This window comes from Oncorhynchus kisutch, linkage group LG23, assembly GCF_002021735.2.
Source record: "Oncorhynchus kisutch isolate 150728-3 linkage group LG23, Okis_V2, whole genome shotgun sequence".
Classification (NCBI taxonomy): Eukaryota; Metazoa; Chordata; class Actinopteri; order Salmoniformes; family Salmonidae; genus Oncorhynchus; species Oncorhynchus kisutch.
The window spans coordinates 13,989,363-14,003,130 of NC_034196.2; the positions used below are offsets into that span (position 1 = coordinate 13,989,363).

Sequence of the window (13,768 nt, forward strand, 5' to 3'; positions counted from 1 at the left end):
CACACTTGACAGGGTGCATATTTACTCTGCTATTGGTGTTCCAAACATCAATAATAATTAGCTTACTACTTGTTAATTAAGGATCGAAGCCTTTTTTCAATATTCGTCTAAAATGACGCCCAACTCTAACTGCCTGTGGCTCAGGACCTGAAGCAAGGATATGCATATTGTTGACACCACTTGAAAGGAAACACTTTGAAGTTTGTGGAAATGTGAAATTAATATAGGAGAATATAACACATTAGATCTGGTAAAAGATAATACAAAGAACAAAACACAAGTTTTTTGTAATTTTTTCATCTTTAAAATGCAAGAAAAAGGCCAATACATGACTTAGGAATCTAGGTGCAATTTAGACTTTGGCCAGCAGTGTATGTGCAAAGTTTTAGACTGATCCAATGAGCCATTGTATTTCTATTTCAAATGTATCAAGACTGCCCAAATGTGTTTTATTAATTCATTTTCAAGTTCATAACGGTGCACTCTTCTCAAACAATAGCATGGTATTATTTCACTGTAAAAGCAACTGTAAATTAGACAGTGCAGTTAGATTAACAAGAATGTAAGCTTTCTGCCCATATCAGATCTGTTTATGTCCTGGGAAATGCTCTTGTTACTTACAACCTCATGCTAATCACATTAGCCTATGACAACTGGGGGGGACGTCCCGCGGAGGGGACACTCTACATCCTGTAGAGGTTAAACTGAGTGTCTGACTCTTAACCCTTAAACTGTCAGTTAGTGTTACATTGCGTGTTTATACTGGTCTCTCTGTGGCTGACATAATAACGTAATAACAATGCGGGACCTGACCATACAGACTACTGTGTACTTACATACTAGGTCACTCACTGCATACTAGTTCACTCTCTGTGGCTGACGTGATGAAAATGATAGACTATAGTGTGTACTGGTCTTGCATACCAGGTCACTGCAGTTAAAGAAGAACAAATATGTCAGTAACCTTAGGAGACAGTTTAAACAGTTTTGGACAGTTTCAACTCAGTTTTACTCTGTTATAGATCCTTTACTGTCGATGACACTGGAGAAACGCAAGAGTTCAGGTAAGCAGTGCATTCATGCAAGTTATTGTCCTACATTGCAGAGGCATGCAGCCATCTGATAGGCTTTATGGTTGAGGACTCCACTGCTGATGCCTGTGTTGCCGAGGAGAACCAGAAGGAGATAGCGTGTCCGGCGCACGGCCACACCCCGGCTGGGCCTCTGTTTGGTGCGTAGCTCCATGGACCTCTCCCCTGGGGTGACCATGTTGTCCCTCACCAGAGCACAGCGCAGCCCCCCAGGCTTAGGGTCTGGATGGCCTCTCTCTCTCCCTGGCCAGCAGCCTCCTAATCTCACACTGGGTCAGATGTTCCAGTGATCCCCTGTGGTGGCCGCCATCACCTTGCGGGTACAGATGTTCATCAACCCATAGTCTGCACACTGGCCCTCAAACATCACTCTGTCCACATAGTGCTGCAAGCACAGCGATGCCATTCTGGAGAGGGGGTTGAGGGATGTGTGCTTGAAAATAAATTGTTATTTTAGCCTGAGATGAAAGTAGGGACTGCAGAATGGTGATAAAGTATGGAGATAATTGATTATCTACCAATTATGGGTTCATATTGGGAAAGTGCTATACAGGAACCCAGCCTAAAACCCCAAACAGCAAGCAATACAGATGTAGAAGCACGGTGGCTAGGAAAAACTCCCTAGAAAGGCAGGAACCTAAGAAGAAACCAACTTTAGCCAGTTAGCTTGGGTGCTTGACTGACGTTGTGAGGTCCGAAGGCTCGGATCAACCCTACTCCTTGGCCAGAACATCCAGTTTGCGCTCTGAACGCTCCGAGAGCGAAACTCTCTGAATTTAGGAACAGACAATCTGACAAGACTCTGACTTTATTAACACCCAGAGTGCACTCTGAGCACACTCTGGCTTTCCAGAGTGACTTTACAACACACCCTCCATCCCTTTTGTTCCTCGTAGCCTACCACTGAAATAGCCTACCACCTACCACTGCCTACCACTGAATCAGAAGCAGAATACCGACATCTAGTGGTCAAAGTGCCTGTTATCTTGTAGTGCACACACAGGACCCAGGAATGGAAGGAGATGGACATTTACTACACATGGAAATACTGAACTGGGGTGGAGAGAATAAGAAAATAAATTAATCCAGAATTAATCCAGAACTTGTTTATGTTTGATTCAATTCATAATTTCAGGAACAACCCGTCAAACAAAATGTTAGTTTTAAACAAAATACCTGATTTATTGCTGAAAACAAAATTATCCAGTACCATACAATTATGAATTGTAATCAACACAAGACCTCTCACGCATCACTGTACCTTCTATCAGTTGGCAGGATGGCCATCCTTAACTGTAAGTCCACAGACTCGCTGGTACATGGTTGTCTATAAAGCCATCTAATGGCAGCTGCCAATAAATTGAAGCACTTTACTCACCCCACAGAGTAACTGACATTACCATCTAAGATCACAGAACTGTATTTTATATCATGTTCCCAACACAAGAACTTAGTTTGGTAAAAGCCTTTAGCTTTGCTGCCCCATCATCTTGGAACACTTCGCAAAAGGACATAAAACTAGATCATTTTATTCTGCTTGATGATTTGAAATCCCAGATTGGATGGCTGTTGACCACAGATTGCACATGTTTTTAAACCTTTTAAATGATCTTATGCACTGTTTTAACTTGCATTCATTGTTATGTTTTATGTTGTGTTGTCTCATGTGTAACTTAATGTAAATGTATGCTGCTTTCTTGGCTAGGGCTCACTTGAAAAATATATTTAAATCTCATTGTGACTTCTATGATTAAATAAAGGATAAATAAATACAATTAAAAACAATTCTTACATCAAGTACCTAACATCATGGCAGAATATTTGTGTGGTTTTACTTGTGCAACACGTCTACTTTGTAGACGGTCTGGAACGCGGCCTACATTTAATTGTGGGAATAACATTAGGAGGGCTCCTTACGCATATTTCGACCTGTAGCAGCAGCTACCATCAGCTGATCCTAAATACTGCTTTCCAAATCAGCAAAGAAAACACAAACAAAAGCTAAATGTTTGAGGCACGATTGACCCCAGGTTTAATAATAAAGAACGTTTTGGACGCTCTGAAAGACCTTTTCACTGAAGCTTGCTGGGATGTGAGCTCCTCGGGTATCTCCCTCCAGAGTATGGACTCATCACATGTTTCCCTCGTGCACCTCAACATGCGACTGGTATCGCTGTGATCGCACACTCGCTATGGGAGTCAACCTAACCAGGTGCGTGAACAAAGTGTGCATTCATTTTCATGAGTTGGCATTCATTGACAACTCTGTTGAGTTTACCTAAAATGAACACTTGCTGGCTTACTGGCAGCATGTCCAAGATTTTGAGGTGTGCTGGGAATGAGGACATCATCACCCTACGTGCAAATGACACTGCAGAGACTCTTCTGATGTTTGAGACTGAAAGTAAGTAGGCCAGTAAGTAGGTCTCAGAGCATTTCATATGATTCTGTATGTAAATACAAGACACTCCATTTATACTGGACAAAAATAATATAAATGGAACAGGCAACAATTTCAATTTTTTTACTGAGTTACAGTTCATATAAGGAAATCAGTCAATTGAAATAAATTCATTAGGCCCTAATCTATGGATTTAACATGACTGGGAATACAGATATGCATCTGTTGGTCACAAATACCATTTAAAAAAGCTAGGGGCATGGCTCAAAAAAACAGTCTGTATCTGGTGTAACCACCATTTGCCTCATGCAGCGCAACACATCTCCTTCACATAGAGTTGATCAGGCTGTTTATTGTGGCCTGTGGAATGTTGTCCCACTCCACTTCAATGGCTGTGTGAAGTTGCTGGATACATCCTGTCATTCACGTCGATCCAGAGCAATCCCACACATGCTCAATGGGACATGTCAAGTGAGTATGCAGGCCATGGAAGAACAGGGACATTTTCAGCTTCCAGGAATTGTGTACAGATCCTTACAACATGGGGCCATGCATTATAGTGCTGAACCATGAGGTGATGAATGGCACGACAATGGGCCTCAGGATCTCGTCACTCTATGTTAAGGTATTTTTATGAATAATGACTAAATTATGTATACATTTCAGTCAGAACTATGACTAAACATAATACTACTATGTTACTGTATGGATGTATGAATCTTATTATAATCATAATACTGAATGTAATGTGTGTAGTTTTTGGACTGTCTGTTCCTTGTTAGAAACTAATGGAGTTATCGTCAGACTGGCTAGAATGCTGTGTTCCTTACGGGACATCTTATCTCTACACAGGGAGAGCAGAGACATTGGGCTAGTAGTAAATTATTGAACAGGTGGTGGACGATGTGGGAAGGCTTGTGAACTATACTGCCATTGATTCGGAGTGGAGGAGAGACAGTTTAAAACCTATGACGTCATTTTTAGTTTATAACCTGTTGTGAATTGTACCATGATCAGTACTCTCGAGAATAAACGCTAGTGATTGATTTTGAGACTGGTCTCTGTCTATTTTATGCAAATAAGTATCTTACAAATCCTTAGAAATGGGCAGAGTGTTTTAATTGAATTGGTTGATAAACATATAGGAATCAAATTCCTTTGACACTCTATCTCTATGAATTCAAATTGTCATCGATAAAATACGTTAGTTAGCTGTTAGTTGTCCGTAGCTTAAGCCTGCCCATACTGTAACCCCACTGCCACCATGGGGAACACTGTTAACAACAGTCAACAGCAAACCACTCACCCACACGACGCCATACAAGTGGTTGTGAGGCCGGTTGAACATGCTGTCAAAATCTCTAACACGACTTTGGAGGCGGCTTATGGTAGAGAAATTAACATTCAATTGTCTGGCAACAGCTCTGGTCAACATTCCTGCAGTCAGCATGCCAATTGCATGACATTTGTGGCATTGTGTTGTGTGACAAAACGGCACATTTTTAGAGTGGCCTTTTATTGTCCCCAGCACAAGGTGCACCTGTGTTATGATCATGCTTTTTAATAAGCTTCTTAATATGCCACACCTGTCAGGTGGATGGATTATTTTGGCAAAGGAGAAAGGCTCACTAACAGGGATGTAAACAAATTTGTGCACAACATTTGAGAGAAATATTATTTTGTGTACATATGGACAATTTCTGGGAAATGTTATTTCAGCTCATGAAACATTGTGTTTGTATTTTTGTTCAGTGTAGTATGATATGTCATGTTTCGTATGGTATATATTGTGGATGTCCATCACCCATTTCGTATGATATGGTACAAATTACAATTGGTATTACATGTTACGAATTTGCTAAACATACAGTATGTTATGAATTAGCAAAACATACAATGTTACAAATATGCTAAACTTATGATATGTTACGAATTCTAGCTAGGTGGCTAATGTTAGCTAGGCTAGGGGTTAGGGTTAAGTTTAGGAGTAAGGTTAAATGGTTAGGTTAGGGGAAGGGTTTGCTAAAAGGGTTATGGTTGGGGAAGGGTTAGCTAAAAGGGTTATGGTTGGGGAAGGGTAAACTAAAAGGGTTAGGGGAAGGGTTAGCTAAAAGGGTTATGGTTAGGGGACGGGTTAGCTAAAAGGGTTATGGTTAGGGGACGGGTTAACTAAAAGGGTTAGGGTTAGGGGACGGGTTAGCTAAAAGGGTTATGGTTAGGGGACGGGTTAGCTAAAAGGGTTATGGTTAGGGGACGGGTTAGCTAAAAGGGTTATGGTTAGGGGAAGGGTTAGCTAAAAGGGTTCATGTTAGGGGAAGGGTTAACTAAAAGGGTTATGGTTAGGGGAAGGGTTAGCTAAAAGGGTTAGGGTTAGGGGAAGGGTTAGCTAAAAGGGTTATGGTTGGGGAAGGGTTAACTAAAAGGGTTATGGTTGGGGAAGGGTTAACTAAAAGGGTTATGGTTGGGGAAGGGTTAACTAAAAGGGTTAGGGTTAGTGAAAGGGTAGGTTATCAAACTTGGTCCAGGGCCCCCCAGGTGCAGATTTAGTTTTTTGCCCTAGCACTACACAGCTGATTCAAATAATCAAAGCTTGGGGATGACTTGGTTATTTGAATCAGCTGTGTATTGCTAGGGCAAAAGCCAAAACGTGCACCCGGGTGTGAGAGTGTGCCCAGGACCTGGGTTAGGGGAAGGGTTAGCTAACATCATAAGTAGCTAAAAATAAGTAAGTAGTTGAAAAGTTGCTAATTAGTTCAAATACTAAAGTTGTCCGTGATGACATTGGGGTTGCTAGATGTTCGTGTTATATGCCTACCCACCCCGACCAACCACTCTACTTTAGTTTTTGCCTTAGCCCTTTGCTGCAGTCAATGACAAAAAGCATCGTCTTGGGTGAAATGTTTATTAATATTTTTCATAATACTTTTTTTTTTTACAACAAAAATCCGGTTTCTACAGTATGTCAAACGGTTTTGATATACTTCAGTCTTCTGTGATGAATATAAAGTGTAATATTGGGATACAAACTCAAGATTTAATACATTTCAACTCTATTTCTAACATGATACATAAGCCCATAACCATATGTGTGAGGTGTATACTTTTGTTTCAAAGTAGATTTGTTCAAGACTACCAAGAATCACTCTGTGTGACCCTGATTTAGCCCGCTGCAGTAAAAAGGATATTAAGTAACTGTCTTATGTAACCATACCAAACTTAACAAACTAATTTGTCCCGGTTTTACATTTACTATGTTATGTCTAGTCTATGAGACCAGGCTGGCCACATACACACACTCTTTGTAAACACCTGCTGAGTGACCTGTTCCAAGTATGAAGGTCATATATTTTCTGGGGCATGTCCTAATGTATAACCTTGTATCTGTGTTGTTAGATCAGGAGAAAGTCTCTGACTATGAGACTAAATTGATGGACTTGGATGTGGAACAGCTCCGTATTCCAGTAAGCAATCTTTATTCCTTATTCACAATCGGTTCAGTGCAAGTTAGATGTGATATTTTCAATGTCCATTGATGTACAGTGAAAGTGGAGGAGCTGGCAAAATGTTTAGCTCGCACCATAACCTGTTCTGTCTTTAGGAACAAGAGCACAATTGTGTGGTGAAAATGCCGTCTGGCGAATTCTCACGGATTTGTAGAGGCCTGTCCCAAATCGGGGATGCTGTCATGATCACTTGTGCGGAAGGCGGGGTCCAGTTCTCAGCCAGTGGGGAGTTGGGCACTGGCAACATCAAGCTGTCCCAGACCAACATTGTGGACAATGAGGATGAGTCAGTGAGAGAGGCCTGACTGCCTCCACACACATACTCACACGCCCTGACAGTCAAATCAACAGACACATAATTTGTAGTCAGGCAACTAACCACTAGGCCGACCACTTCAATAGCAATTACTGTAGTTGTTTGGATTGTTGACTTGAGCCAAGTGCACTGCACACTTAATAATTAGATGGGTGCTTACATTTATTTCACATGTACAAGTGTGTATTATACACATGTGTGAACTGGAAATGTGTTTCTTGCATATCCTGCTCCCCTTGAAAGCGGGATCAGGGCCAGGGATCATCCATTATTATCCAGTGACCCTGAAGCAATTAAGGTTAAGTGCCTTGCTCAAGGTAACATCAACATATTTTTCACCTAGTTGACTCGGGAATTCGAACCAGCAACTTTTCGGTTACTGGCCTAAGACTCTTAATTGCGAGGCTACCTGCTACCCCGACTTACATGACCTTTTAAATCAATCTGTCAAAATGCTCAGCACAAGTACTATTTTAAACGAGAACTTTGCATAATAAAACCATTTTGCAGAAAAATAATAATTCCTAATTTTGCTCCACCCTCTGGGTTATTTGAGGCTGATTACATTTAAATGGGTCAAGCTGAAGAAAGCGAGAGCCATAATTCCAAAGTGACCCATTTTTGATTCTGTCTCCTACAGGTGAACATTTAGATCAAATAACCAGTACGGCTGATCTTTACCCTCAACTACCTGAACTTCTTCTCCAGAGCTACTCCTCTCTCTCCAACACGGTCACCCTCTGCATGTCAGCTGGCGTCCCTCTAGGTACACCACATGCCCAGAGACTACAGAGGGAAGACTTCACAGAGAGTCACACCACTTACTTATTCATTTTTAATTGCAACTCTCAAAGCCAACCAAGGCCGTCCTTTACTCACGCTGCCTATTAGTAAGTAGCGGTACAGAACGGATTGAAGTGGTAATAGTATGGTCACAAGTTAGCTGTTCATAACTTCCATGATCACTGTTGGCCCTGAAAACTCAGGTCTGTGGAGTTTCTGTTCAAGGGTAACGTATGTAAGACCATCTCAACCTGTTTGCTTTTTCCCTCCAGTGATGGAGTACAGGATTGCAGACATCGGCCACATCAAGTACTACCTGGCACCTAAAAATTGACGAGGATGCATCCTAATCGTCAACCTGACCTAAAGCACGTCAGACAACACGTGGACTGAACCCTTTTAAGAAGACTGTCTGGTGCTAGTGGAAGGTTACCTTTAAAGACGTTTGGCGGTTCTGCACTTCCCAATATGTTACAGATGTCAGTTAAATCCTGTAGGAATGGTGTGTACTATATCATGGTTAATGACAATATAACTAGAGCGAGGTTGTATGTGTTATGTAAGAAACATTGAAGTTGTCTGGTGGATACAGTATGTTTGCCACGGATTGTTTATCCTCATCATACTGCTCCTCTCAATAATGTATTCTAGGCTAACTGTTTATTCCTATTTTACCCACATCCTTTGTAAATATGCTGTTTTGTTACACACAAATAAAGTTCTATAGAAGCTGAATTCATTATGGAACAGTGTTATATCCCTCATGTTGTTCATCAGAGTATTGAACTAGAGACACTGTGCTATTGCCACGTATGGCCACTTGATGGCAGTCAAGACCAAGCACAAATTGTCTAATACATGTAAAATTGACTCCAGTCCAACTTTTTTCTGCTTTCTATCCTCTGAGGTTATCTGGTAAATTGAAGTGAGTACAGTCACACTCTTGGTATTAAGAGTAATTCAGCTGTAAGCTTCGTTAATGTCTGATTAAAAACCACAACATAGCCTGCTGCTTAACTGCTCAGTGCTCAGCCCTCAAGTATTTAACAACTTAGGATGGAGTTCATTAAAGAGTGAAATGGCTTTTCAGTATTACTCTGTCTACTCTATGGGTCAAGTGTTTTAAAGAGGAACTCTAGCACAATTCCTACCTGGTCCTTTACTTGCTGATGAAAACCTGAAATCAGTTGCTCAATATTAGTTGCTCGTTTTTGTCTGTATACATTTTATAAGTACATACAAATAGGCTATATTGTTTTGACATACTCATACAATGCTTTCAGAAAGTATTCACACAGCTTAACTTTTTCAACATTTTGTTGTGTTATCAAATTGGGATTCAAATGGATTTAACTGTCATTTGTTTGTCAATGATCTACACAAAATGCTCTGTAATGTAAAAGTGGAAGAAAAAAATATATATCTTGATTACATAAGTATTCAGCCCCCTGAGTCAATACATGTCAGAATCTCCTTAGGCATTGATTACAGCTGTGAGTCTTTCTGGCCAGGTCCAAGAGCTTTGCACACCTAGATTGTACAGTATTTTTTAATTCTTCAAGCTTTGTCAAGTTGGTAGCTGATCATTGCTAGACAGCCATTTTCAAGTCTTGCCATAGATATTCAAACCGTAAGTCAAAACTGTAACTAGGCCACTCACAAACATTCAGTAAGCAAAAGCAACTCCGGTGTATATTTGGCCTTGTGTTTTAGGTTATTGTCCTGATGAAAGGTGAATTTGTCTCCTAGTGTCTGTTTTAAAACGGACTGAACCTGCTTTTCCTGTAAGGGGTTCGTACTGGCGGCAGAGAAGTCAGACGCAGGAGAGAAAAAACTGTGTTTCCAACGGCGCAGTTTAATAATAAAAACCCACCGGAAAACAGAACAATCAATGAATGGGTACATAACTGTCATGTCTTGTCATATTATGTCTTGTTCCTGTTCTTTCTCTTCACTCTGTCTCCCTCTGCTGGTCGTATTAGGCTACCTTCTCTTTCTCTCCTCCTCCAGCTGTTCCTCATCTCCTCTAACTACCTCGTTCACCCTTTTCCCACCTGTTCCCTTTTTCCCTCTGATTAGGTCTCTATTTCTCTCTCTGTTCCTGCTTCTTTCTTTGTCAGATTCTCGTTTGAGTTTCTCATGCCAGAAACAAACTATCGTCTCGTTTGCTTCACCCTTGTCCCGTCCTGTCGGAATCTGCCTGGCAAGTGCATCCTGTACTCAGCTAACTGTCTTATCGTTTGTACTGTGTCCAGTTCATCTGATGCTACGTGAGATCAGGTACCACTGTTCCTCTACGACCCGCGCCTACCCAGAGAGACCTGCAGCCTGTCGCCGCTAACCCAGCTATTCTCCTCTGCTGCTAAGAAGGGGTCTCTTTTGTAATTATCAGAAGGACTTTTTGTTTCATTTGTCGCCCTCTCTGCGGGTTGTCTATTTTTCCATTATCTACATCTGAAGAGGATCTATGTCTTCCCTGTGTTTACATTAAAGGACTCTGTTTTTGTTAAACCGCTTTTGGGTCCTCACTCAAGTGCACAACAATAACCCAACGCACACCAGACATAACGTGCACAAGCACTTACAATAAACAATACCAGACAAGGACTTGGGGGGAACAGAGGGTTAAATACACAACATGTAATTGATGGAATTGAAACCAGGTTTGTGGGAAGACAAGACAAAACAAATGGAAAATGAAAAGTGGATCGGCGTTGGCTAGAAGACCGGTGACGTCGACCGCCGAACGTCGCCCGAACAAGGAGAGGGACCGACTTCGAAGGAAGTCGTGACATTTCCTCTAGGATTTTGCCTGTTTTATCCCCCTCCCAAAATCCCTAGTCCTTGCCGATGACAAGCATACCCATAGCATGATGCAGCCACCACCATGCTTGAAAATATGAGTGTTATTCAGGGATGTGTTGGATTTGCCCCAAACATAGCGTTTTGTATTAACATAACGTTCATTTCTTTGCCACATTTTTTTTGCAGTTTTACTTTACTGCCTTTGGAATATTTATAGACTTATAGACTGTGCAGACTTCCTTCTTTTCACTGTCATTTCTGCCAAATCTACACTGGAGTTGCTTATCAAGAAGACAGTGAATGTTCCTGAGTGGTCAAGGTACAGTTTTGATTTATATCTACTTGAAAACCTATGGCAAGACCTGAAAAATGGCTGTCTAGCAATGATCAATAACCAATTTGACAGAGTTTGAAGAATTTTCAAAAGAATAATTGGCAAATGTTGCACAATCCAGGTGTAGAAAGCTCTTAGAGACTTACCAAGAAATACTCACAGCTGTAATCGTTGCCAAAGTTGCTTCTACAAAGTATTGGCTCATTGGTTGTCATTATGGGGTATTGTGTGTAGATGGGTTAGAAAAATCTATATGTTTAATTTTGAATTCAGGCTGTACCACAACAAAATGTGTAATAAGTCAAAGGTTATGAATACCTTCTGAAGGCACACTAACTACAATGTTGTTGATCCATCATCGGTTTTCTATCACAGCCATTCAACTCTGTAACTGTTTTAAAGTCACCATTGGCCTCATGGGGAAATCCCTGAGCAGTTTCCTTCCTTTCCGGCAATTGAGTTAGGAAGGACGCCTGTATTTTTGTAGTGACTGGGTGTATTGATACACCATCCAAAGTGTAATGTATAACTTCACCATGCTCATAGGGATATTCAATGTCTGCTTTAAAAATAAATAAAAATATCCGTCAACCAATAGGTGCCCTTCTTTGTGGACATGGAAACCTCCCTGATCTTTGTGGCTATAAATTCACTGCTCGACTGAGGGAACTGTGAGGTATAGACATGAGGTAGTCATTAAAAAATCATGTTAAACACTATTATTGCTCAAAGAGTGAGTCCATGCAACTTATTATGTGACGTGTTATGCACATTTTTACTCCTGAATGTATATAGACTTGCCATAACAGAGGGGTTGAATACTTATTGACTCAAGACATTTCAGCTTTTTGTGTGTTCCCTTGAGGTTGTCAGATCCTTTTTTTTTTGGTCTAACATAGTATGTCCCAAATAATGTATGATGTGAACTTCTGACATGATTTGTACATGGGTACACAACATGTGCCTCTGTTACGTACCTACTGTATATGGTACCTATATGGTGACGTTGACTTGTTTTCCCATTCGTCTCCCTTTTCCCAAGCACTCTGAATCCTAGCATTGGGAGTTTCAATACTGTATCACCCTAAATTAGTGAGGTATACATTTTCATTTTCTCAAAATCTCCAATACTTATATTTTGACATCTGCTATTATACTTCATGCATATTATCAATGCATAATAGATTTTTTGAATCTGCTTAACATCACATGATAGTCAGTATGTAAGCAAAAAAAAGGCGATACTGGATTGAATCTGCAGGCTGGCAGGAGGGGGGGGACGACTGGTACGGATGGGATGACAGAGAGGAGGTGTGTGGCAAGTAAAGCAAGCAGAGAAAAGATGACAGATAGTAGGAGTGAGATTGCAGAGAGGGAAAAAGAGAGATGACAGAGAAGGAGTGCAAGAAACAGGCTGAGGGATGAAAGTATAGAGAGAGGAGATGAAATAACGTGGCAAAGACTGAGGGGTTATTGTGTGTGTGAGTGCATGCACGTTTGCATGGTCCAACAGCATCCATTGTTGGAGAAGATATGATGAAAAAGTAAACACACACACTCGCATTCTCAATTAGACTCACCATTGGTGTGTAACCACCAGGGACACCAAGCGCTAGCTGGAGCGTACTAGTCACTAGGCTAAAAATAGCCATCGTGTCTGCAGGAATGAGATCGACCTGTAGGGAGATAAAGCACCCAGAGCCACACAGGGACAGACTCATGGAAATATGGAATCTTTTTTAGCTTGGTCCCTGTAACAGAAATTACAGTTGAATTTAATACATGTGGTGTAACGAAATACCAAAGAAAAGAATCACATTAAAGAGTATAAGCCTTACTTGGTAGATCGTTGTGGGACACTAATTGATTGGCTCTTAAAACATAATTACTTATTACTCTATTATTATTTAATGAATTAAAGAGACATCTGCACCTGCTTATACCTTCCCTTTCTCTCAGAGAAGATGCGTTTTTGGATAGCTGAGATGGCTGAGAGAACATGTTTGCATTGGTCATTTTAATTTCTACCTACAGCATGTCGATTTCAATCCTTGGGATCATTGAGTTCGAGTCTTCCCTTTATGCTGCTATCTGCTTGCTCTCTACTTCTTTTTCTTCATTCAAAATGTTCTTCTCATCACTTTGTCCACCTCCCCCTTATGTCTGTTTAACTTTATTCTCTCCTTATGTTCTAAGCCTCCTAAACACTGCTTAGCAACAGTTCCCACAGCAACAAACTGAAAAACTTCACTGTCTGTCTGTCTGTCTGTCTGTCTGTCTGTCTGTCTGTCTGTCTGTCTGTCTGTCTGTCTGTCTGTCTGTCTGTCTGTCTGTCTGTCTGTCTGTCTGTCTGTCTGTCTGTCTGTCTGTCTGTCTGTCTGTCTGTCTGTCTGGCTGGCTGGCTGGCTGGCTGGCTGGCTGGCTGGCTGGCTGGCTGGCTCTCTCTCTATATATATATATATCTCTATCTATCTTCTTTCCCTGGCTTTACCTTGCTCATTATAAAGTCACACAGTTCCACAGAAGTATAACAAG

The 13,768-nt window shown here is 41.0% G+C and overlaps 1 protein-coding gene across 2 annotated transcripts; it reads left to right on the top strand.

Annotated features, from left to right (window-relative positions):
• Window positions 1–6,809: 6,809 nt before the first annotated feature.
• On the top strand, window positions 6,810–8,821 carry LOC109868641 (proliferating cell nuclear antigen). 2 transcript variants are annotated; one of them, XR_004205007.1, is made up of 4 exons: window positions 6,810–6,953; window positions 7,091–7,281; window positions 7,952–8,077; window positions 8,367–8,821. XR_004205007.1 is itself a non-coding variant. In XM_031802971.1 (3 exons), the coding sequence occupies exons 1-3, from the start codon at window positions 6,825–6,827 to the stop codon at window positions 7,953–7,955; spliced, it is 324 nt and encodes a 107-aa protein (XP_031658831.1). In that variant the 5' UTR covers window positions 6,810–6,824; the 3' UTR covers window positions 7,956–8,360. The 2 variants fall into 2 exon arrangements, 1 of the variants encoding a protein (XP_031658831.1); XM_031802971.1 differs by lacking the exon at window positions 8,367–8,821 and having other exon boundaries at window positions 7,952–8,360.
• Window positions 8,822–13,768: the final 4,947 nt, after the last annotated feature.